This window comes from Sebastes umbrosus, chromosome 21 (genome assembly GCF_015220745.1).
Source record: "Sebastes umbrosus isolate fSebUmb1 chromosome 21, fSebUmb1.pri, whole genome shotgun sequence".
Classification (NCBI taxonomy): domain Eukaryota; kingdom Metazoa; phylum Chordata; class Actinopteri; order Perciformes; family Sebastidae; genus Sebastes; species Sebastes umbrosus.
The window spans coordinates 26,517,474-26,544,310 of NC_051289.1; the positions used below are offsets into that span (position 1 = coordinate 26,517,474).

General features: G+C 37.3%; 1 protein-coding gene across 1 annotated transcript; it reads left to right on the top strand.

The window, feature by feature from the left end:
• Positions 1-65: 65 nt before the first annotated feature.
• Positions 66-12,130, top strand: LOC119480970 (NACHT, LRR and PYD domains-containing protein 12-like; the record flags this gene model as incomplete). The annotated part of the gene is made up of 8 exons (XM_037757628.1): positions 66-75; positions 814-2,035; positions 3,779-3,952; positions 6,344-6,517; positions 7,369-7,492; positions 8,338-8,387; positions 11,182-11,355; positions 12,124-12,130. Coding segments are annotated over exons 1-8 (1,935 nt in total), but the record flags the coding sequence as incomplete, so codon positions are not given.
• Between the last annotated feature and the right edge of the window lie 14,707 nt (positions 12,131-26,837).

The window sequence follows — 26,837 nt, forward strand, 5'->3', positions numbered from 1 at the left end:
ACCTGGACCTCAGACCACCAGTCAGACCAGCACTGTACAAAGTAAGACTGTAGATCGGTCCGCTGATGTCTTCATGTCTGGAAACAGGACCGTTAAGATCTTCTCAATCATACATATCTGCTCTGCATCACTTGCACTTTGTTCTCCTTTGAGAAACTTGTCTCTCTCTTTCAGCAGATAACGTTCGGCAGGAGGTTGTAGATGAACATAAGATCAGTCTGAGGAAGAGATGTGAATGTGTGATTGAAGGAAGTGATGAAACAGGAAGTGGAACCCTCCTCAACAGGATCTACACTGAGCTCTACATCACAGAGGGACAGAGTGAAGAGGTTAATACCCAACATGAGGTGAGGCAGCTTGAGACAGTTTCCAAGAAGAAGACCCTCCATGACGCTCCAATCAAGTGCCATGACATCTTTAAAGCCTTACCTGACCAACAGGGACACATCAGAGTCGTTCTGACGAACGGCGTCGCTGGCGTTGGAAAAACCTTCTCAGTGCAGAAGTTCACTCTGGACTGGGTAGAGGGCTTGGAGAACCAAGATGTCAGTCTGGTAATTCCGCTTTCATTCAGGGAGCTGAACTTGATCAGAGATGAGCAGTACAGTCTTCTCTTGCTGCTCCATGTTTTCCATCCAACATTACAAAAGGTCACAGCAGAGAAGCTCGCTGTCTGTAAAGTTCTGTTCATCTTTGACGGCCTGGATGAAAGCAGACTTTCACTGGATTTCAAGAACAAGAAGGTTGTGTCTGATGTCACCCAGAAGTCATCAGTCAACGTGCTGTTGACAAACCTCATCCAGGGGAATCTGCTTCCCTCAGCTCTCGTCTGGATAACTTCCCGACCTGCAGCAGCCAATCAGATCCCTCCTGCATGTGTTGACAGGCTAACAGAAGTACGAGGCTTCACTGACGCCCAGAAGGAGGAGTACTTCAGGAGAAGAGTCAGTGATAAAGAGCAGTCCAGCACAATCATCTCACACATCAAGACATCCAGGAGCCTCCACATCATGTGTCTAATCCCAGTCTTCTGCTGGATCACTGCTACAGTTCTGGACCACATGTTGACTACAGACCAGAGAGGAGAGCTGCCCAAGACCCTGACTGACATGTACTCACACTTCCTGTTGGTTCAGACAAAGAGGAAGAAGCAGAAGTATGGTGAGGGACATGAGACGAGTCCACAGGAGCTGACGAGGGCTGACAGGGAAGTTCTTCTGAAGCTGGGGAGGCTGGCGTTTGAACATCTGGAGAAAGGAAACATCATGTTCTACCAAGAAGACCTGGAGCGGTGTGGTCTTGATGTCACAGAGGCCTCGGTGTACTCAGGAGTTTGTACAGAGATCTTCAAAAGAGAGTGTGTGATCTTCCAGAAAACAGTCTACTGCTTTGTTCATCTGAGCATTCAGGAGTTTCTGGCTGCAGTCTACATGTTCCACTGTTACACAAACAGCAACACAGAGGTACTGGAGGCCTTCCTGGGAGAAGACTACAAGCACAGAGAGTCAGACCCAAAGTCTTTTCTCAAGAACATCTCTAAGCATTTTGGAAACAATGCTAGTCGTGGCCCATCTCTGGATGTCTTCCTGAAGAGAGCCATGGAGAAATCCCTTGAAAGTAAAAGTGGCCACCTGGACCTGTTTGTTCGCTTCCTTCATGGCCTCTCTCTGAAGTCCAACCAGAGACTCTTAGGAGGTCTGCTGGGTCAGACAAAGAGCAGTTCAGGAAGCATCCAGAGAGCCATCAACAACCTGAAGGAGATGAACAGAAAAAATATCTCTCCTGAAAGAAGCATCAACATCTTCCACTGTCTGACGGAGATGAACGACCACTCGGTACATCAGGAGATCCAAGAGTTCCTGAAGTCAGAGAACAGATCAGAGAAGAAACTCTCAGAGATCCACTGCTCAGCTCTGGCCTACATGCTGCAGATGTCAGAGGAGGTTCTGGATGAGTTGGACCTGAAGAAGTACAACACAACACCAGAGGGACAACTGAGACTGATTCCAGCTGTGAGGAACTGCAGAAAAGCTCAGTAAGTCCAGATGTGATTAACTTTATAAATCACTGTAGATTAGTAGTTTAGTTCTTCAAATATACACACTATAGAATTACTCTTAAAATATAATATTCTTATAAGTGTTCCACATGTTTATTACATAAATATGTCAGTTGTATTTTGTCACAGATGTTCTTGAGCTGTTTGAAATATTGAGTGCAAAAATGTTGTTACATTTTACAGTTTTTTCTTATTTATCTTTTTGGGTGATGGAGACGACATGTGAACCTGGGAAAACAAATAAAAAAAATTTAAAAAACGATCAGCTGGCTGGTGGAGCGCTGGGTCTAACCAGTTTAACGGCAGCAACAGAACGTTTGCTGATCCGGCGGGGAGTCGGGGCGGTCCTTGGATCAGAGCCCTGGTGCTGCGGTTTGCACTGGCTAAATTTGAGCTAACTGCTAACTGGGGGTACGTCTCCTGGAGCTGCCGCACACTCTACTCCCGGCGAAGCAGCCTCCCGGAGGGGATGAGGATGAGGCGGGGGTGCGAGTCGATTTCTCGTTTAACACGTTACAGAGACGCACGGTAAAATAATACTTAAACACGTTACAGAGACGCACGGTAAAATAATACTTAAACACGTTACAGAGACGCACCTGTAAAATAATACTTAAACACGGTACAGAGACGCACGATAAAATAATACTTAAACACGTTACAGAGATGCACGGTAAAATAATACTTTAACAAGTTACTGAGATGCAAGATAAAATAATACTTTAACACGGACCGTAAACTACTGGTGATACGAGACAAAGATTGTCGTTGTAATACCACAGAGTGTGTAGAATCAAGCAATGGTACATTTTATTTGCTAAAGAAGTTAAGTTGTGTTCCATAATCTCAGTTTTAAGTCTTTCCTTTTATTCTGTTACTCAGAAGGAAACTCAGGTGTTTCTCTCTCTTGTTGGTGTAGAGAAGAGTAGTAGCAGGAAATACACAGCTTCCACCAGTAACAGCGGTCTGATGAATATATAACAGCAGAATGGTAGAATTCAGACTTTTTAAGAGATCTTGTTGTGTTTTTAATGCTGATAAACTGATAACATATTTCTTATGACAATATGTTGAAAATAATGCAACCTTATTGGTTCATTAATTGTGTTTGAGGGCTCAATACATTTGATGCTCAGAAAAGAGTGTTAATGACAAAACGCCATGCAGTCATCAAAATATCTAATTATTTAAATGTTTAATTATGTACACATCTAATATTATTACGAGATTTGTTTCATTTCTCTAGCGTTTGGCAGCAGTCACTGAATTTTCCTATTTATGTACGTGAACCTGACAGCAGCAGGTAGCTAGCAAAGAGAGGTCATCCTTATCAACTGATTCATTATTACTTAGTCACTGCGTTTTAAAAAGGCTTTTCTAATCAAGAAGGCCTCATGCTAACTTTGTGGAGACAGACCTGGGATCAGATCACACTGACAGACTGGTCATTATGGAAGCCTCAATGTAACTACATTGTCTCTCTCTTCATCTGCAAGATTAAAGAAAAACAAAGATAAAAAGTCTGCAGGCTTGAGAGAGAGTGATGAGAATTATTGTTTCATGTCAAACAGTGAGATAAGATTAGCTGAACCACTGATGTGAGGAGCAAATGTTAATCAAAGAAGTATATATCAAACTATTTAGTCATCAAATGCATGAAGTAAATATAAACTGTCCTCTTTCATAATAACATATTTTGTAATTTTTGTGCCATGACAGACTTTCTGACTGTGGACTCTCAGATACTCAGTGTGACGTTGTGGCCTCAGCTCTGAAGTCAAACCCATCCCATCTGAGAGAGCTGGACCTGAGTGACAACAACCTTAAGGATTCAGGAGTGAAGCTGCTGTCTGCTGGACTGGAGAGTCCAAACTGTAGACTGGAGACTCTGAGGTCAGTTCACTGACAGTAGCTTATGTAGTTTATACACACACTCTCTATGCACTGGCTCTGCGCCAGATGGCTCTAGAGAGGGACTTTCACGTTTTCACGTCGGCCACTGTAGCTCTCCAACGCGCTTGGCACACAGGAGAGGCTTCAGTTGGTTGCAATCTCCTCACCTCACCGCTATATAACGCCAGATCCTACACACTGGACCTTTAACCACAGACCTTATTTCAGGCATCTAACTAAAAACCCATTGTCTTCCAGACAAGGGAACAGAAAGTGCTGAAATGCTGACTCATTTCTTGGTTTTAGGACTCATTCCTGCAGCACTCCATTTGAACATGTCTAAAGGTGCAGCGCTCCTCAACAAACACGTATTGCACCATCTTAAAGGCACATAAGTGACGATTATGAATGACACCATCTAATTAGAGGTTTCTATGGGTCTAAGTTATTCACACGTTCTTTTTGACAGCAAATTGAACTGTGCTCTGTTTTCATATCAGCATTGTCTAATTATTTGAAGCCACAGACATTTAAATCAAAAACCAAATAAATATTCGGCATCAGAAACATCTTTGCATGTCCACATTTTTTTCAAGTCTATCTGAATACAATACTCACATGTTCATATGTGCATTCAAAGAGTTATTGATGTCTGTCATCATTCCTTCTGTCTGTGAAGCAATCCCCGTATAACCTGAGTGTTACGAGATGAGGACTAAATCCACAGTCTTGTTCTGTGTAAAATGACCTGTAAAGTTGATCTTAAACTAATCAGAGGGTTCAGCAGTCTGAGTTAGATGTATTAGGGATGGGTGACAAAGACAAAATCAAATATCACTATATTTTTGACCAAATACTTCAATATCAATATTGCGACGATATTGTAGGATTGACCATTGGTGCTTTCACAAAATATTTACACAATGAGGTTTCTGAAAAATAATCATCAGTAATGTGGATCTCACGACTAAGTATAAATGACAAATAATAGAACAGCTAGAATAGTCTGGTAAGTTCAGAAAATTACATCACTTTATAGTAATGTAGCCTTTAAAACCAGGAAAATATGACACTTATGTCATGTCACGATATTACGATATCAAAAATCTAAGATGATATCTCGTCTCATATCACGATATCGATATAATATGGATATATTGCCCAGCCTTAGTATGTATCCAGTAGGTATGTTGTGTTTGACAGTTTCCTTGTTGAGCTGCATGAGGATTAGTAACTCAAAGAGGGAATTTGGTACTAAACAGTCTGTAACTTTGGTAAACACATAGGGGTGGGAAAAAAATGGATTCACCTATGTATCGCAATTTTTTTTAACAATTTTTAAATTGATTTTTTTAATGCCAGAATCAATGTATTTGCTCCATTTGAGTCTATGCAAGGTAAAAGGAAGTTACAGCTATTATTGTTGTAGTCTGAGTAACGTGACGTCATATCCGTTCCGTATCCGTCAACCAAAACAAACCTCAGAAAGTATAAAACGTTGGGTCTGCGTGGATCCGACCTGCACCCTCCCATGTTAAATCCAGCGTGGTAAACACTACACATCCAGTAAAGAATGGAAAGACTTTGGGTTTCACACATTGACAGGAAAATCAGAGCTAGACATCACGGCTAAAGCTGCATGCTAACTCTGTCACAGACAGGAAATGTAAAGAATCGTAAAACACCTCATTCAAACTGGACAGAAACAAAGTAAAATTCACCTAAACCGTCGTCGTTACCCTTTCCAACAATCACCAAGTGTGCTCTGGTGGAACTCAACTGTAATTTAACCAAGTTTAATTTGAAAAAACATGGAATCTACAGTTGTCCCATCAGGGTGACACGTCATGAAAGCGTCTTAAAGCCTGCGATGTTAATGCACAGGCTGAGCGGAGTTATTAAACAAAATTCCCGAAGCCGGATCATGATCCAGACCGACACAAAAATCTAATGGATTGTTCGTTGTGCCACACCCCACCCCTCCAAAACATTTCATTCAAATCCATCGAGGACTTTTGGAGTAATCATTCAAACGGACAAACCAACAAACAAACAAACCAACGTCGGTGTAAATATTACCTCCGCCAAGAGTCCATAAAGTCTGATTTGATATTGATCCTCTAATTCCAGACTTGACAGAGATCAGCAGCATGATATTGATGTGTGTTGACATGAATAGGTGTATGAATGTTGTGGTGACATCTGGATGATGTCTGTGGAAGGCTGACATTATGATGATCCACAATAACATAATGACAAAGTCACTGTACTCATTTTAGGGAAAAGATCATTGATTAGGACATAGTAATGTTGAGCTACACATTTAAAACCTGAACACATCTGATTGGATTATAAAGTGATTTTAATCTTCATCATGTATTCTTTATTCAGATTGATGAGCTGCAGGTTGACAGAGATCAGCTGTGCTTCTCTGGCCTCAGCTCTGAAGTCCAACCCCTCCCATCTGAGAGAGCTGGAGCTGAGTAACAACAACCTGCAGGAGTCAGGAGTGAATCTGCTGTCTGATCTTGTGAAGATTCCACACTGTAGACTGGAGACTCTGAGGTCAGAAACCATTTTTTACTTGTGTACTGAGATTAATATGATGTGAAAGTTGTGGTGACACTAAACTGCAGACATAAGGCTAATATTATACTGATCCACACTGAGTATCTTAATGCTAAAGTACATTTTCTTCTTCAGTGGTTTAGTCCATTGACTGTGGCAGAGCAATGTTGAACTACACATTTAAAACCTTCATATATCACAACAATTGACTGTCATCACGTTTTTTTTTTTTAAGAAATGATAATAAAAATACATAAATATAAAGAATAAATAAATAATCTCTATTTCAGCTATCAGAAAATAACAAATATATTCAGTATTTGTTTTTCTAAAAAAATTCTGACGCTATTTGATGCTTATACTGACTGAAGAGTTTAAACTGAAGATGCTTTGATTTTATGACTCCAATATTCCTAAAATATGTATTGTGGATGAGTTTTGTTCACATTTCCCCAAAATCCATCCTGACATATTTGTCATCTTTGTAAACTTTGAGATCTTGAGTTGAATCTTGAATCAGTTTCTGTGGTTTTTATTTGTGTTTGGCTGCTCAACATGAGTTTGTATAGATGGATCCAATGGTGGGGCTGTCAGAGTTTAAGAGGTGAAGTCACTACGTCTTTATTGAAGTAGCAGCACGTTGTCATTAATATTAATGAGAGCTCTGTTTCACTGTTTGTATTTTACAGTTTTTAACCTGCATCCTGTTGGCTTCAGGTGTTTGGAGTTTACATTTTCTAAACTTCTACGTTCTAAACCTTCTTCAGCTCTGAACACATTATTAAACATTGAATGATTTCAAGCAGGAACGTTGTCTTCTAAACTTACATCATTTATTCTTTATTCAGATTGAGGGGCTGCAGGTTGTCAGAGATCAGCTGTGCTTCTCTGGCCTCAGCTCTGAAGTCCAACCCCTCCCATCTGAGAGAGCTGGATCTGAGTAACAACAAGCTGCAGGATTCAGGAGTGAAGGTGCTCTGTGGTTTTCTGGAGAGTCCACACTGTAGACTGGAAGCTCTGAGGTCAGTTCACTGACCCTCTGTTACTGTTATAGATCTTATTGGTTTAATTAACAATTGACCTGATTTATGTACAAACATAACTTACATCCATAAAGTTGTTAATGTCCTTTTCATCATTTTTTCATGTTTCTTGAACTAAATTCAGTCTGCAGTCACAAAAGACTTGTGTTTCTTAAAGAAAGTGTAGAAAATGTCCACTGTTAGTTGTTAAAGTAAATGCATGTTTATCATTGTTGGTAAAGGGTCACATCTGGATAGAAAAAGATCCTCTGAACAAACACAGTATCTGTTTTAAATTGATCAAGTTTACTTCATGAAGTAGAAATATTTCTCTGGTTTCTGTTTGTTTCAACGTATTCCACAGATAATGTCTGATCATTGATATTGATCATTCAGAACACACACATAGATGAACACAGAGATCAGCAGCATGTTATTGATGAGTATTGACATGAATAGGTGTATGAATGTTGTGGTGACATTTGGATGATGTCTGTAGAAGGCTGACATTATGATGATCCACAATAACATAATGACAAAGTCACTCTACTCATTTTAGGTAAAAGATCATGGATTAGGACATAGTAATGTTGAGCTACACATTTAAAACCTGAACACATCTGATTGGATTATAAAGGGATTTTTATCTTCATCATTTATTCTTTATTCAGATTGAGTGACTGCAGTTTGTCAAAGATCAGCTGTGCTTCTCTGGCCTCAGCTCTGAAGTCCAACCCTTCCCATCTGAGAGAGCTGGAGATGGGTGGAAACGAGCTGCAGGATTCAGATGTGAAGCAGCTGTCTGATCTTGTGAAGAGTCCACACTGTAGACTGGAGACTCTGAGGTCAGACACAATTTTTTACTTGTGTACTGAGATTAATATGATGTGAAAGATGTGGTGACACTAAACTGCAGACATAAGGCTGGTATTATACTGATCAACACTGAGTATCTTAATGCTAAAGTACATTTTCTTCAACAGTGGTTTAGTCCATTGACTGTTGCAGAGCAATGTTGAGCTACACATTTAAAACCTTCATAAATCACAACACTTGACTTTCATCACGTTTTGTTTTTTTCAAAGAAATGATAAGAAAAATAGATAAATATAAAGAATAAATAAATAATCTCTATTTCAGCTATCAGATAATAACAAATATATTCAGTATTTGCTTTTTCTAAAAATTGTTTGAAGCATATGATGCTGATACTGACCTAATAGTTTAAACTGAAGATGCTTTGATTTTATGACTCCACTATTCCTAAAATCTATATGTTGTAGATAAGTTTTGTTCACATTTCCCCAAAATCCATCCTGACATATTTGACATCTTTAGAAACTTTGAGATCTTGAGTTGAATCTTGAATCAGTTTCTGTGGTTTTTATTTGTGTTTGGCTGCTCAACATGAGTTTGAATCGACGGATCCACTGGTGGAGCTGTCAGTTTAAGAGATGAAGTCACTACGTCTTTATTGAAGTAACAACACGTTGTCATTCATTTTAATGAGAGCTCTTTTTCACTGTTTGTATTTTACAGTTTTTAACCTGCATCCTGTTGGCTTCTGGTGTTTGGAGTTTACATTTTCTAAACTTCTACGTTCTAAACCTTCTTCAGCTCTGAACACATTATTAAACATTGAATGATTTCAAGCTGGAACGCGTTCTTCTAAAGTTACATAATTTATTCTTTATTCAGATTGAGGGGCTGCAGGTTATCAGACATCAGCTGTGCTTCTCTGGCCTCAGCTCTGAAGTTCAACCCCTCCCATCTGAGAGATCTGGATCTGAGTGGAAACAACCTGTATGATTCAGGAGTGAAGCTCCTTCTTGAGAGTCCACACTGTAGACTGGAGAATCTGAGGTCAGTTCACTGACTCTCTGTTACTATTATAGATCTTATTGATTTAATTAACAATTGAACCTGATTTATGTACAAACATAACTTACATCCATAAAGTTGTTAATGTCCTTTTCTTCATATTTTCATGTTTCTTGAACTAAATTCAGTCCGCAGTCACAAAAGACTTGTGTTTCTTAAATAAAGTGTAGAAAATGTCCACTGTTAGTTGTTAAAGTAAATGAATGTTTATCATTGTTGGTAAATGGTCACATCTGGATACAGAAGATCCTCTGAACTAATATCTGTTTTACATTGATTAAGTTTACTTCATGAAGTAGAAATATTTCTCTGGTTTCTGTTTGTTTCAACGTATTCCACAAATAATGTCTAAGTAAGGGATAATGTACAGCTAGCCGGTCATTGTTAAGAAAGAATCTCCGACAGGGTGATGCTGCACCCACACACGAAGGAGAGGGGTCTCTCATCATCCTGAAGGGGATTCTTTCACAACAATCACTGGCTAGCTGTACATTATCCCGCTTATTACATGGCTACTTACTGAAGAAATCAATATTTTGACAAAAAAACGGTCCACCAGAGTCCGACATCAGAGCTGCGCATAGCAACGGTCTGTTATACATAGCAACGGTCTGCTATACATAGCGACGGTCTATTATACATAGCAACGGTCTGTTATACATACCAACGGTGTGTTATACATAGCAACGGTCTGTTATACATAGCAACGGTCTGCTATACATAGCAACGGTCTGCTATACATAGCAACGGTCTTTTATACATACCAACGGTTTGTTATACATAGCAACGGTCTGTTATACATAGCAACGGTCTGTTATACACAGCAACGGTCTGTTATACATAGCAACGGTCTTTCATACATAGCAACGGTCTGCTATACATAGCAACGGTCTGCTATACATAGCAACGGTCTGCTATACATAGCAACGGTCTTTTATACATACCAACGGTTTGTTATACATAGCAACGGTCTGTTATACATAGCAACGGTCTGTTATACACAGCAACGGTCTGTTATACATAGCAACGGTCTTTCATACATAGCAATGGTCTGCTATACATAGCAACGGTCTGTTATACATAGCAACGGTCTGCTATACATAGCAACGGTCTGTTATACATAGCAATGGTCTTTTATACATACCAACGGTTTGTTATACATAGCAACGGTCTGTTATACATAGCAATGGTCTGCTATACATAGCAACGGTCTGTTATACACAGCAACGGTCTGTTATACATAGCAAAGGTCTGTTATACATAGCTACAGTCTGTTATACATAGCAACGGTCTGTTATACATAGCAACGGTAGCAACGGTCTGTTATAAAGAAATTACAGACCGCAGAACGCCGTGATTGATCAATCAGAATCGAGTATTCAACACAGCCATGTAATAATCATTGATATCGATCATTCAGAACACATGCACGTACACACACCCACACCAAATGCAGCTGTTTAAAGGATCACTATAATATTGATCCTCTAATTCCAGACTTGACAGAGAACAGCAGCATGTTATTGATGTGTGTTGACATGAACAGGTGTATGAATGTTGTGGTGACATCTGGATGATGTCTGTAGAAGGCTGACATTATGATGATCCACAATAACATAATGACAAAGTCACTCTACTCCTTTTAGGGAAAAGATCATTGATTAGGACATAGTAATGTTGAGCTACACATTTAAAACCTGAACACATCTGATTGGATTATAAAGGGATTTTTATCTTCATCATGTATTCTTTATTCAGATTGAGTTACTGCAGTTTGTCAGAGATCAGCTGTGCTTCTCTGGCCTCAGCTCTGAAGTCCAACCCCTCCCATCTGAGAGAGCTAGAGCTGAGTAACAACAACCTGCAGGATTCAGGAGTGAAACTGCTGTCTGATCTTGTGAAGATTCCACACTGTAGACTGGAGACTCTGGGGTCAGACACAATGTTTTACTTGTGTACTGATATTAATATGATGTGAAAGTTGTGGTGACACTAAACTGCAGACATAAGGCTGATATTATACTGATCCACACTGAGTATCTTAATGCTAAAGTACATTTTCTTCTTCAGTGGTTTAATCCATTGACTGTGGCAGAGCAATGCTGAGCTACACATTTAAAACCTTCATATATCATAACACTTGACTTTCATCACGTTTTTTTTTTTTTTTAAAGAATTGATAATACAAATACATAAATATAAAGAATAAATTAATAATCTCTATTTCAGCTATCAGATAATAACAAATATATTCAGTATTTACTTTTTCTAAAAATTGGATGAAACTATATGATGCTTATACTGACTGAAGAGTTTGAACTGAAGATGCTTTGATTTTATGACTCCACTATTCCTAAAATATATATTGTAGATGAGTTTTGTTCACATTTCCCCAAAATCCATCCTGACATATTTGAAATCTTTAGAAACTTTGAGATCTTGAGTCGAATATTGAATCAATTTCACTACGTCTTTATTGAAGTAGCAGCACGTTGTCATTAATATTAATGATAGCTCTGTTTAACTGTTTGTATTTTACAGTTTTTAACCTGCATCCTGTTGGCTTCAGGTGTTTGGAGTTTACATTTTCTAAACTTCTACGTTCTAAACCTTCTTCAGCTCTGAACACATTATTAAACATTGAATGATTTCAAGCAGGAACATTGTCTTCTAAACTTACATCATTTATTCTTTATTCAGATTGAGGGGCTGCAGGTTGTCAGAGATCAGCTGTGCTTCTCTGGCCTCAGCTCTGAAGTCCAACCCCTCCCATCTGAGAGAGCTGGATCTGAGTGACAACTTCCTGTATGATTCAGGAGTGAAGCTCCTGTGTAGTTTTCTGGAGAGTCCACACTGTATACTGGAGACTCTGAGGTCAGTTCACTGACTCTCTGTTACTATTATAGATCTTATTGGTTCAATTAACAATTGAACCTGATTTATGTACAAACATAACTTACATCCATAAAGTTGTTAATGTCCTTTTCTTCATATTTTCATGTTTCTTGAACTAAATTCAGTCTGCAGTCACAAAAGACTTGTGTTTCTTAAAGAAAGTGTAGAAAATGTCCACTGTTAGTTGTTAAAGTAAATTAATGTTTATCATTGTTGGTAAATGGTCACATCTGGATAAAGACGATCCTCTGAACTAATATCTGTTTTACATTGATCAACTTCATGAAGTAGAAATATTTCTCTGATTTCTTTTAATTTTAACGTCTTCCACAAATGTCTAAGTAAGAGATAATGTACAGCTAGCCGGTCATTGTTGTGAAAGAATCTCCGACAGGGTGATGCTGCACCCCGACACAAAGCGGAGGGGTCTCTCATCACCCTGAAGAGGATTCTTTCACAACAATGACCCGCTAGCTGTACATTATCCCGCTTATTACACGGCTACTTACTGAAGAAATCAATATTTTCACACAAAAACGGTCCACCAGAGTCGGACATCAGAGCTGCGTCCACAGCAACGGTCTGTTATACATAGCAACGGTCTGCTATACATAGCAACAGTCTGTTATACATACCAACGGTCTCTTATACATAGCAACGGTCTGCTATACATAGCAACGGTCTGCTATACATAGCAACGATTTGCTATACATAGCAACGGTCTGTTATACATAGCAACGGTCTGCTATACATAGCAACGGTCTGTTATACATAGCAACGGTCTGCTATACATAGCCACGGTCTGTTATACATACCAACGGTCTGTTATACATAGCAACGGTCTACTATACATAGCAACGGTCTGTTATACATAGCAACGGTCTGCTATACATAGCAACGGTCTGTTATACATAGCAACGGTCTGTTATACATAGCAACGGTAGCAACGGTCTGTTATAAAGAATTTACAGACCGCTGAACGCCGTGATTGACCGATCAGAATCGAGTATTCAACACAGCCGTGTAATAATCACTGATATTGATCATTCAGAAAACATGCATGCACACACACGCACACACACACACACACCAAATGCAGCTGTTGGAAGGATCACTATAATATTGATCCTCTAATTCCAGACTTGCCTGAGATCCGCAGCATGTTATGAATGTGTGTTGACATGAAAAGGTGTATGAATGTTGTGGTGACATTTGGATAATGTCTGTAGAAGGCTGACATTATGATGATCCACAATAACACAATGACAAAGTCACTCTACTCCTTTTAGGGAAAAGATCATTGATTAGGACATAGTAATGTTGAGCTACACATTTAAAACCTAAACACATCTGATTGGATTATAAAGGGATTTTTTATCTTCATCATTTATTCTTTATTCAGACTGAGGGACTGCAGGTTGTCAGAGATCAGCTGTGCTTCTCTGGCCTCAGCTGTGAAGTCCAACCCCTCCCATCTGAGAGAGCTGCAGTTGAGTAACAACAACCTGCAGGATTCAGGAGTGAAGCTACTGTGTGGTTTTCTGGAGAATCCACAATGTAGACTGGAGACTCTGAGGTCAGACACCATTTTATACTTGTGTACTGAGATTAATATGATGTGAAAGTTATGGTGACACTAAACTGCAGACATAAGGCTGATATTATACTGATCCACACTGAGTATCTTAATGCTAAAGTACATTTTCTTCTTCAGTGGTTTAGTCCATTGACTGTGGCAGAGCAATGTTAAGCAACACATTTAAAACCTTCATATATCACAACACTTGACTTTCATCAGGTTTTGTTTTTTCAAAGAAATGATAATGTAAATATATACATATGAAGAATAAATTAATAATCTCTATTTCAGCTATCAGATAATAACAAATATATTCAGTATTTGTTTTTCTAAAAAATGTATGAAGCTATATGATGCTGATACTGACTGAATAGTTTAAATTGAAGATGCTTTGATTTTATGACTCCACTATTCCTAAAATATATATGTTGTAGATGAGTTTTGTTCACATTTCCCCAAAATCCATCCTGACATATTTGACATCTTTAGAAACTTTGAGATCTTGAGTTGAATCTTGAATCAGTTTCTGTGGTTTTTATTTGTGTTTGGCTGCTCAACATGAGTTTGTATAGATGGATCCACTGATGGAGCTGTCAGAGTTTAAGAGGTGAAGTCACTACGTCTTTATTGAAGTAGCAGTACATTGTCATGAATATTAATGAGAGCTCTGTTTCACTGTTTGTATTTTACAGTTTTTAACCTGCATCCTGTTGGCTTCAGGTGTTTGGAGTTTACATTTTCTAAACTTCTACGTTCTAAACCTTCTTCAGCTCTGAACACATTATTAAACATTGAATGATTTCAAGCTGGAACGTTGTCTTCTAAACTTACATCATTTATTCTTTATTCGGATTGAGTGATTGCAGTTTGTCAGAGATCAGCTGTGCTTCTCTGGCCTCAGCTCTGAAGTCCAACCACTCACATCTGAGACATAGCTGGATCTGAGTGGAAGCAAGCTGCAGAATTCAGGAGTGAAGCTACTGTCTAGTTTTCTGTAGAGTCCACACTGTAGACTGGAGACTCTGAGGTCAGCTCACTGACTCTCTGTAACTCTTATAGATCTTATTGGTTTAATTAACAATTGAACCTGATTTATGTACAAACATAACTTACATCCATAAAGTTGTTAATGTCCTTTTCTTCATATTTTCATGTTTCTTGAACTAAATTCAGTCCGCAGTCACAAAAGATTGTTTCTTAAAGAAAGTGTAGAAAATGTCCACTGTTAGTTGTTAAAGTAAATGAATGTTTATCATTGTTGGTAAATGGTCACATCTGGATACAGAAGATCCTCTGAACTAATATCTGTTTTACATTGACCAAGTTTACTTCAGGAAGTAGAAATATTTATCTGGTTTCTGTTTGTTTCAACGTATTCCACAGATAATGTCTGATCATTGATACTGATCATTCAGAACACACACATAGATGAAGACAGAGATCATCAGCATGTTATTGATGTGTGTTGACATGAACAGGTATATGAATGTTGTGGTGACATTTGGATGATGTCTGTAGAAGGCTGACATTATGATGATCCACAATAACACATTGACAAAGTCACTCTACTCATTTTAGGGAAACGATCATGGATTAGGACATAGTAATGTTGAGCTACACATTTAAAACCTGAACACATCTGATTGGATTATAAAGGGATTTTTATCTTCATCATTTATTTTTTATTCAGATTGTGGGACTGCAGGTTGTCAGAGATCAGCTGTGCTTCTCTGGCCTCAGCTCTGAAGTCCAACCCCTCCCATCTGAGAGAGCTGGATCTGAGATACAACAACCTGAAGGATTCAGATGTGAAGCAGCTGTCTGATCTTGTGAAGAGTCCACACTGTAGACTGGAGACTCTGAGGTCAGTAGAGGGTTGGAGTCAGTCCATGCTGGTTTCAGCAGTATTGTTGTGATGTGTTTCCTCAGTTAAGCTGTTAGAGGAGAACGGTGACACACAGAGAGAGAGAGAGAAAACAGTCAGCCAATCAGATCAGCCAGAAGCTCATCATGTGATCATGTGTTAGAGTTGATTTGAAGAAGACGATGTTGTTGTTGTGTTCATGTCTCCAGGAAATAAACCTGGATTACAGTTGACAGCATCACATCATGTATAGAGACAGTGGTCCCCATCCATCAAATTGTCGTACCATCCGATCTGATCAGAAAGTCTTTGTTCTCATTGATCAGTTCATCTTTCTCACAGCTCTGAGATCAGCCTGACTCAAGTCTCAAATCACTGGGTCTTATTTCATAGAACCATGGTTACATTTAGTAACCATGATGTGGTATGCCCAAAGAGCTATTAAAGGAGGGTAACGGGATGAGAGTGTGGAGGTTTAGTGTCTTTATTAACTCGTTCCAGTCACTAGGAGCAGCACAGTGGAATGAGTGACAACCAGAGGAGGTGCAGACTTTAGGAACGACCATACTGATGAATTTACTAGAAGATAAATTGCGGTTACTGTTGGAGATATTGAGTAGTGAGCGGAGATATGGAGGTTGGTTCTGCCAATAATATTTTCATAAATGAACTGTGTGCTGCATCAGTGACTGACAGCTGAAGAAGGGAGTCTCTGTAAACACTGATTCATGACTTCTGTTCTCTTCTTCTCTCATCAGATTGAAGCCGTGGTATTGATCTCTGTCAGAGTGAGTGATCAGAAAAATGGATGTGTTGAGAGGATCAGCCGTGTCCTGATGATCCACAGAGGTTCACCACCTGGACCTGCATCTTATTTTGTCTTTTTTATTCATTCATATATTCTGAACCCAAAGTGCCTCTGCAAAATAGTTCAGTTTATGACAACATAACTGTAGATTAACACATTTAAATAGATCTTTCTGCTCTGCTTTGTGTCGCAGCTCCACTCTGTGGAACGATGGAGTTTTGCTGTTTATTTCCACATATTTCTAAATAACGGTGGAAGTTGATAAAGTTACCTTTCTAAACCCAATACAAGCCATTTCTCATATTATAAAAGATAAATATTTGTTTGTAAAAAACAGAAAGAATTAGATAAAACCTGAATTCAATCAAGGCTTCAGTGAAGTTTCTCAACTGACTACAAACAGATTATGTCTGGATTTTGGTGGAAAGTCAGCACCTTCATATTTTATTTAGTATATAACTGTGAGGGAGCTGCAACACACACCCCCTCACTAAGATGGAAAAAGACACACATGTGAATTGACTGTGTTAAGTTCAAGTAAACGGACTAATACAGGAAGTTCAGGTAATTATGTTGTGCTTTTATTTTGGGGAACTCCTCTAAGAACTCTCTCTTTGAGGCTGACTTCAGGGGAGTGTTTTCAGGGAGCACACCTGAAACTTCAGCCACAGGTCTCCAGCTGGTTTCAGTTAGCTTGTTGGGCTGAACCAAGTGCCAGGGAAGAGAGGGGGGAGTGGACTAAAGGGGTTTGTTTAAATTGGCTTTCTTTTGATATTTCTTCCATTTATCATGCATATTATTGAAATCTGTATTATGTAATCATTTGTATGTTGTATATGTAAATATTAAGGTTATATTGTACAAGTTAAATTGATTGTGGGAGTGGGTATGTGCCCTTCATTGTTGGTATGGACCTCAGGTAGATCTACCAGGTGGGAAAAGCAGTGTGGTGTGTGAGAGATGGGGAATCAGGAAACTGCTACCTGTGTTACCCAGTTTTGTTGTCCAGCTGCCTGCTAACTATTGGGGAGAGTTTTGTGATTTTGTACCGTTTCTATAGTCTAAGTAAAAACCTGAGCTCTGGAAAAATCCTGGTTAGTCTGTTGCTGCTCACTTTTCCACAACGTTCGTTGTACACCTCAATCCCGCTGGCCTTTGTCCTGGTTCTAAGTGTCCACCACCTCAAAACCTTCCAATAATGTTTGGTGTAAAATGTTTCTCTCTTTGTTTTGTAAAGATTAATTGTCATCATAATGAGTAATGTAAGGGCGGCTATGGCTCAAAGGGTAGAGCAGGTTGTCCACCAATCGGAAGGTCGGTGGTTCGATCCCAGGCTGCTCCGGGTGACATGTCCATGTGTCCTTGAGCAAGACACTGAACCCCAAATTGCTCCTGAAAGCATAGCCATTGGTGTGTGAATGAGTATTTAGATTAGATCCTGATGGGCAGGTTGGCTCCTTAGCAGCCTCTAGCATCAGTGTGTGAGTGGGTGAATGCTGACATGTAGTGTAAAGCGCTTTGAGTGGTCGGAAGACTAGAAAAGGGCTGTATAAATGCAAGTCCATTCCATAATGTAGTTAAACTTGATTTAAAATGATGGATCTGGATTTGAAATTAAACTCAAGTTAAAATGAAACCTGATTTTAAAAAGTTTAGTTTTCATTTCAGGTCCAGCAGGGTGAAACATTTTCTCTTATGCCATCAAACTATAAAATGCTCACAATGAGTTTTTTGGTGGTGATGAGGATGACCTGATGTACTGCTGGTTGTTAGATCTTTACTAGTGCAGTGTCCGTTTAGAACACGCCTGTTCAGAACGGGCTGATGTTGCTAGCAGCTTTCTCGAGAACCGCTCATTCAAACAACTTCACTCTAGCCAGCTGAGCTAACGTCGGTAAGATTCATAAGTCTCTCAGCCGGAGTCAAGTGTGTTCTTTAATCAGCACTATAGGTCAGAGAGCACGGGTGAGAATGTGTTGATTTGCTATCATGTGGATGTGTGTTATGATGTTCAGGGGGACGAGGAGAGAAATGTTTCTCTCCTGTTGGAGGATGTGATGATGACATTTCAATTGATTATTACAGCATAAACATAAATCCGTTTAATTTTCAGATCAGGATGAATGAAATGGCTGCAGGTCATTTTGAGGTCACTGCTTGTAAATGTGCCTAGCACTAGCCTTTATTTACTACGCATGATATGAGTCACATTAATTATCTTTTCCCCCACGTTTCTTTTCATTAATAAACGAATGTCTGTTATCCAAAAAGTGTGTAATCAATTACAGAGAGGGTCTCTACAGATGTTTTACAAATCTCTCACGTAATTGACTCTTTTCTCTCTCACACCCTTACTATGGGGTGTTTTTTCATGTCAACAGGAGTGAAGCATTATGTGGCTCCTCCTGGAGAGACACCTGACACCTCCACCTAGTCCCTAGCACTCCTCTAGGAAGGCTGTAGTCTATCCAGAGAGAGGTAAAAGAGAATAACCCTTCATTCTGCACCCCGCCTGTCATTATTGCTAGTATAGGTTGCTTTTACTATGTAATCTGCACCAGTATTTAGCTAAACTGTAATGCATTGCTGTAACACAGTTAATGTGATGTAGTTCTGTTTTCACCCAGTAGAGTGCACCATAGGACTGGAGTCCAGTTGGAACCAGATACAAAGAAAGGATGATAGACGGCTACTGTAGCTTATCTGAATAAGATTATTTTTACAGTTAATAAGCAGTGAATATGTTCAAAATGCTCTATGATCTAGCTCTGAAAAGACACAAAGGTACACAATCCTTTTTGTTATGTCTCCAGGCATGGGCACTGCAGAGCATGGCAAATTCCCATTATAATAATGTATTGTACTTTTTTTAATCTAAAAAATGTGTGATTTAGTTGTGCAGCGTGAATTAAAAGCCCAATTAATTATATGTGGAAATCACCTTTGTGGTTCTTTCCAGCAGAGGTCCCCACCTCACGGTACCAAATGATTGTTCACCGTTTCAGAGTAGGCTACTAATAACTTCACATTCTACAACATCATCAAGCTAATGTTCAGTTTCATAGCTGTTGTTCATTGTTGACTACATTATGTAGCTACACAACCTATGGAATTGATCAGTCCTGTGACATTACATAGTCAACAAATCAATCTGCCAGCGTGGTATTGATCAGATCATACTGAGCGGCCGTCTGCTTTTCACTTTAGTTTGGAGGGAGATTCGGTATCGGGGAAGTCAGTGCATTTTATGAGTAGGCCTTCTGTGACGTTACCCACCACAGGGGTCAGAGGTCATCACTCCTCAACCCCCAAGGATTTTTTATTTATTTATTTATTTTTTAAAAAAGCCCACTGGGGCCCAGGTGGGACCCCAGTGGGTCAACCCACACCCAGCCCAAAGTGTGGGGCCCACATGTGCCCCGCATTTCACGACGGTAATGGGGCCCACAATAGGGGTTCTGCCTGCAGTGGCCCCACATGGGCCCCAAAGGGGCAGGGCACCCCTAATTAAGTCATTTAATTATAACCATTTATTTATAGCCAGGTTACAATAAAAGGCATTTAGACAAACTGAATATAGTATAATTTATAATATAATTTATTATAAAATATAATCCAGCAATTATATAAAACAGAGCACAAAAGACAACCACTTAGAACAATATCAGAACACCACAGATCCACATAGAACCACAATAAACACAAAAACAATGGCAACAATTAATGAATTATTATAACTATTATCTGTTTCTTCTGCTCCTTACACCATCTCGGTCTCTCACATTTTGAAGCCAAATCTTTATGGATGCTTCCACCTCTGACTCCACGGCCCGGCTGCTTTTTGTCACAGCATCTAAGTGAGAAAGAAAACAATGTAAAAGACGAAAAAGAAAACAAAGGATGTTCGTGAGCTAAGTATAGTAACCGCATGGCTCAAGACAGTTGGTGGTGAGAATATTTTTATTGACAGAAAAACTAATGTTATGATGCAGCTTACTTCACTTTTACTACTTCAAAATAAAAGCAATTTAGTAAAAAATGTTATGACTTAAAAATGCTGTTAAATTCAAGTAAGCTCCACAGGTCTCTTAAACGGACTCAGAGTAGATCCTAGATGGCTGCAGTACAAAGACAGACAGGAGTTTCACACCTTCTGAGATGACAGACAGATGTTCTGAAGTAATTGTAGAAAATATCAGTAATGATGAATAATATGTTAGCTGAACAATGTGTATATTTCAGATTCAGAACATGTCAGATTTTAAGTAAATCTTTGTTTCTGATTGGATAATCCAGTTCTGAGCATGCACATGATTTAAACTACTCTTACATTTTGCTGTTAGTCGGAGTAAGTTGTTTGATAAATGTGTCTGTTTCTAGATTTCGTTTTTATTCTTTTACTCCTAAATTGGCACTTATCTTTAGTATTACAGAGGGAGTCAGAATGTCTGCAATTGTGTGTATTCCCGCTCATTCATCTTCTTTCACACCAGATTCTAGCACTCTTATCTGCCCTGCAATCACCTCTTTCCCTCCACCTGAGCTTTCCTGCCCATCTCCACACCTGCACCTCATTCCCTCATCAGCCACTCACTATACCGGCCCAGCTCCACTGTTCCTCTGCCAGACTGTCTAGTGTATTCTGCCTAGCTTTCCACTTTCAGCGTATTGGAAGTGTCGATTCTCTCCCTTATTCAAACAATTCTTGCTCATGGCTTTCATATATTCAAATTCAAATAAGCTTATTTGAATTTGGTGAGAACACCGCTGCTAAGCAACGGCAATATTAACGTTACTGACGGCATCCAGAAGCCACAGATCATATTTTCACATACGAATCACTATTCTGTTACTGTAATGCCTATTTCTCTCCTCACATGTTCTCAGAATCATCTTGTAGTGATCAAGTTGAGGAGATACCAAGAACCGCCCACCAGCTGGAGCACAGCCAATAGGAACGCTCTCTCTCTGAAATGACATGTGATTGGTCAAAGTCTCCCGTCATTAGGCTAGATGTTCTAAAGCCTGAAAACAGAGCCATGAGGAGGAGCAGAAGTCTAGTTTTCTCTCAGAACACTTGAATTACAATATGCTGAAAGGTTATTATGGGGTTTTTGCCCAATGATGCCAAAAAAATTGTTGCCTACTGAAACTTTTAATTGACTTGAATTGTACGTCACTTTGGACGAAAGCATCTTCCAAATAAATGTCATGTTGTGTCTTCAGAAATAAAGCGGTTGCTTTATAAATAAAACAACCGGTTTCATTGGCCGACAAACACCGTCGCTACTGGTTTCCTTTCCACAGCTTTGTTGTGTGTATAGTTTCAGACATTTTACCAGATTTTTCGAACAATTTTCGAATATTATTCAATATTTTTCTCACATATTTTACTAATCATTTTTGGACTTTTTTGGGTATGTTTTTAATTTTACAAATAATTTTTGGATATGTTATTCGTTCGTTTTGGGGATATTTTTCACAATTAATTTTCAGACATTTTTCGGGTATTTTTCACATATTACTGAATGTTTATTTAATGCTTTTAGCTTGTAGAAAGTCCCCTTTACAAATAGATGTTTAGTTTTCAAATATTTAACTAATATTTTTCAGACAATTTATAGGATATTTTACAGATATTTTTCGGAATTTTTTTTCACATATTTTTTCAGACATTTCCCTGATTTTTCGAACAATTTTGGATATTTTTCTCAATTATTTTAGAAATAATTTTTGGATTTTTTTTCGGATATGTTTTGCATATTTTACAAATTATTTTCGGACATTTTTGGGATATTTTTTCATATATTTTACTAATTTTCGTATGTTTTTGGGATATTTTTCACTAATAATTTTCAGACATTTTTCAGATATTTTTCACATATTTCTGAATGTTTTTTCATGCTTTTAGCTTGTAGAAAGTCCCCTTTACAAATATATGTTTAGTTTTCATAATATTTTTTTTTTACATATTTTTTCAGACATTTTCCCAGATTTTAAGAACAATATTAGGATATTTTTCAATTTCTTTCATATATTTTACTAATAATTTTCGGACATTTTTCGGATATTTTTCACATATTTTACTAATCATTTTTGGATATTTTTTCACAACACTGTTTGCAGCACATGGTGAAACACGTGGTGTCTGAACTCTACTGTTCTTATCTCTGTTAGAATCGCGATAATTGAAGGAGAGAAGAAGAACATCAAGTCAATCCAGTGTATTTGTTTTTGTTCATAACTTTGCTCTTCCTCATCCTCACCAGGAGTCATCACCACCATCTCAAAGCTGACAAAGATGTGCGTCCTGCGACTGACTCCAGACAACCTGTTCTTCCTTCTGTCCGGTAGTGGTCAACGGAGGCGTCAGCATGTGGTGTGAGCTGTCACAGGTAAGAGCTCCAGTTTCACCTGTCGGGAAATAAAACACAGTCACATGATGCTGACGGGATGGAGACGGACACCTGATCACATCTTAAAGGGCAACTCTGTGGCTGTGTTCCTTTAATTCACTCATCAATTCATTGTTTGTTATTAGCATGACAGGACGGTACTGGAGAGTAGCAGAGATGATGTCTCTGTGTTTGAATAAATTATTTGTTATATACCTCCATCAGTGAATGGACGTTTGTATGGACTGCAGTCATAGGAGTGTCATAATAAAGAATACATCTGTAAAGGAATAAGAAAATAAACGTGGAAATGTAAAGAGGAATAAATGAAAGAATAAATAAATATAGAAAAATATGTCAAATAAAGACAAAGACGAATAAATTATAAAAGAATAATTATAAACATTTTCATTTATTTGTTAATCTACTTCTGTATATATTTATTGATGTATTTTTAAAAAAATATCTATTTTTTTTTTTGCATATACATTACTGTGTTTTTTTTCTGTATATATTTTTAAATAATAGTCATCAGTTCATGTGTGCAGGAATTGACTATTCAGCCTGGGCAGGAAGACCCGCCCACAGCCAGTTGATTGACAGCTTGTTCCTTCAAGGAATCACAAAAGCAATGAGGATGCTTCTGGTAGTTTAATCTATAATAATACATCATCATTTATTATTATATACTGCTGGTAGTTTAATCTAAAATAATACATCATCATTTATTATTACATACTGCTGCTAGTTTAATCTATAATAATACATCATCATTTATTATTATATACTACTGGTAGTTTAATCTATAATAGTACATCATCATTTATTATTATATACTACTGGTAGTTTAATCTATAATAATACATAATTTATTATTATATACTGCTGCTAGTATAATCTATAATCATACATCATTAATTATTATATACTGCTGCTAGTTTAATCTATAATAATACATCATCATTTATTATTATATACTGCTGGTAGTTTAATCTATAATAATATGTCATCATTTATTATTATATACTGCTGCTAGTATAATCTATAATAATACATTATTTATTATTATATACTGCTTCTAGTTTAATCTATAATAATACATCATCATTTATTATTATATACTGCTGGTAGTTTAATCTATAATAACACATCATCATTTATTATTATATACTGCTGCTAGTATAATCTATAATAATACATCATCATTTATTATTATATACTGCTGATAGTTTAATCTATAATAATACATTATTTATTATTGTATACTGCTGGTAGTATAATCTATAATAATACGTCATCATTTATTATTATATACTGCTGGTAGTATAATCTATAATACATTATTTATTATTGTATACTGCTGGTAGTATAATCTATAATAATACGTCATTTATTATTATATACTGCTGCTAGTTTAATCTATAATAATACATCATTTATTATTATATACTGCTGCTAGTTTAATCTATAATAATACATCATTTATTATTATATACTGCTGCTAGTTTAATCTGTAATAATACATCAACATTTATTAGTTGATTCGATTTTCTTTTAATAAACTAAATCTGTAAAGTAACTAAAGCTGTCAGATAAATGTAGTGGAGTAAAATGTAGAATATTAGTGGAGGAGAAGTAGAAAGTGGTATATGTAAGTATGTACAAGTACGTCAAAATTGAACTTGAGTAAATGTACTTAGTTACATTCCACCACTGATAATAGAACATAATAGTGAGTCAACATGAAGTTGGGTCAGATTTGATCAGCTGTGATTCTGCTTGTTGATTCTTCTTATTATTGGAGTGAGAAAATCAAAGTCTGCTGTAAGCAGAAAGAAACCAGCTTTATTTCCAGCAGATTCAAGACAACATAATAAGTAATTGATGATAAATGAGGCGTTGGATGAATGAATGAAAATGACTTGCTGACTTTTAACCCCATTAAGAGAGTAAACAGTTGTGTATGTCAAACGTCATTATAACTGTTAGTTAGCAAACTAAACTTAGCAAGCTATGTTAATTTAGTTAGCTGTTAGCTAGTTAAAGTGGTCTTTAGCTAACTAGACATATTCATCTGATTAGCTTTAGCTAGCTAGTTTGGCTGAACATTTAAAAATATATATCAAGCTGTGATTTGTCTTACTAATATTGTGATTTAAATAGATTATTTTCTATAAATCAATCTCCTGTTTTTCTGATGATTTGATGGTCTTATGTTACACAGTTACAGTGTTAGGAAGTACATTTACTCAAGTACAGATTTCAGCTACTTGAGTATTTTCTTTTAATGCCACTTTATACTTCTACTCCAGTACATATCAACGTTCTACTTTTTACTCGATTTATCTGCATTTACACTCTACATTTATCTGACAGCTTTAGTTACTAGTTACTTTACAAACATATAAAAATGTACAGCTGAAACATCGATTAACTTATTAATTAATTGACTGAATTTAATTGGCGACTATTTTTGATTGTTGAAGTCATTTTTTAGGCAAATCATTTCATGGTTCCAGCGTCACTAATGTGACGATTTTCTTCTTTTCCTTTTTAATTATTTTATTATATCTAAATCTATCTAATGATGTAATATGTCATAGTTTAACAGTCACAGGGGACGTTTTCTTTCTTTTAATATTTAAAGTACATTTTCCTGATTATACTTGCATACTTTTACTTAAGTAACATTTTCAATGCAAGACTTTTACTTGTAGCAGAGCATTTTTACAGTGTGGTATTAGTACTTTAACTTCAACACTGCACAGTTGTCAACACAATACGTTTTATTAATAATCACAAACATGCTTTGTAAGTAACCTAAGGTACTTTTTTTTTTTTTTTAAATGACAATTTTAGCTGTCATTCATATGATATTACATTAGTAGTTTACTTCATTAGTCAAAGATATTCAGTGTTTAAAGTAATCAGCTTGTTTAAGGTGAGACCGCTCAGTCTGTGTTCAACTTTAATGGTATATTTAGTTGTAACAGTTTGACTCTGATCAATAAATGTCAGGTTGTCCTGTATAATGTTAATAATGAATATCAGTGAGGTGTTTCTTCAGCTGATAATCATAATTCAGATTGATACTTGGAGCAGTTCTGTTTTCACTCTCTGATCAGCATCACTGTGTTCATGATAACTGGGTTTAGTTACTTGTTAGCTACATTACCTTCCAGCTAACTATACTTATTAAGATCACTAGGTTCAAATACTGTTCATTGAATTAACAACTACCAAATGCTGTTTACTAGTTACTTTCTGAATGAGATATAAACATTTAAACTTTATAGTGCATGATCATCTTCTCAGTCAGGCTAGTCTTTATCTGTTGAGACTGTTTCTTTAGTCAATCTAAAACTTAATAGTTGTACACGAAAATAAAAATACATTATTGTTAAAGTTAGAAGATATGTCATTGCTGGCTACTATGTTTACTGTAGATCATGAAAAAGACTTGCAACTCAGACATTTTTTGATTGTGCAACAGAAAGAATAATTTTTCTTCCAGATGTTCATAAGAATTTCACTCATATATTTCTGAAAAAAAACAACTATAAAAGCACTTTAGAATTTAACTAAACTGATTTATTGACATGATTTAAATGTAAAAAATTTCATAACATTTGACCAAAACTCATTTTAATTCAACCTGTTCAAGCTAAAGAGATTCTTATAAACACATTGTGTTAAAAAGCTGATTTGTGTTAGTAACAAACACAAACTCTCGTAGATAAATTCTAACTCAAAGATTTCCTGTAAATGGAGAGGGGAGGAGCCACACTGACCAGGTGATCCAGGTACATGAGAACAGGGAGGAAACCCTGAACGTGAAAGCGTTCAGTCTTCCAGCTCATTTTGAGTCGACGA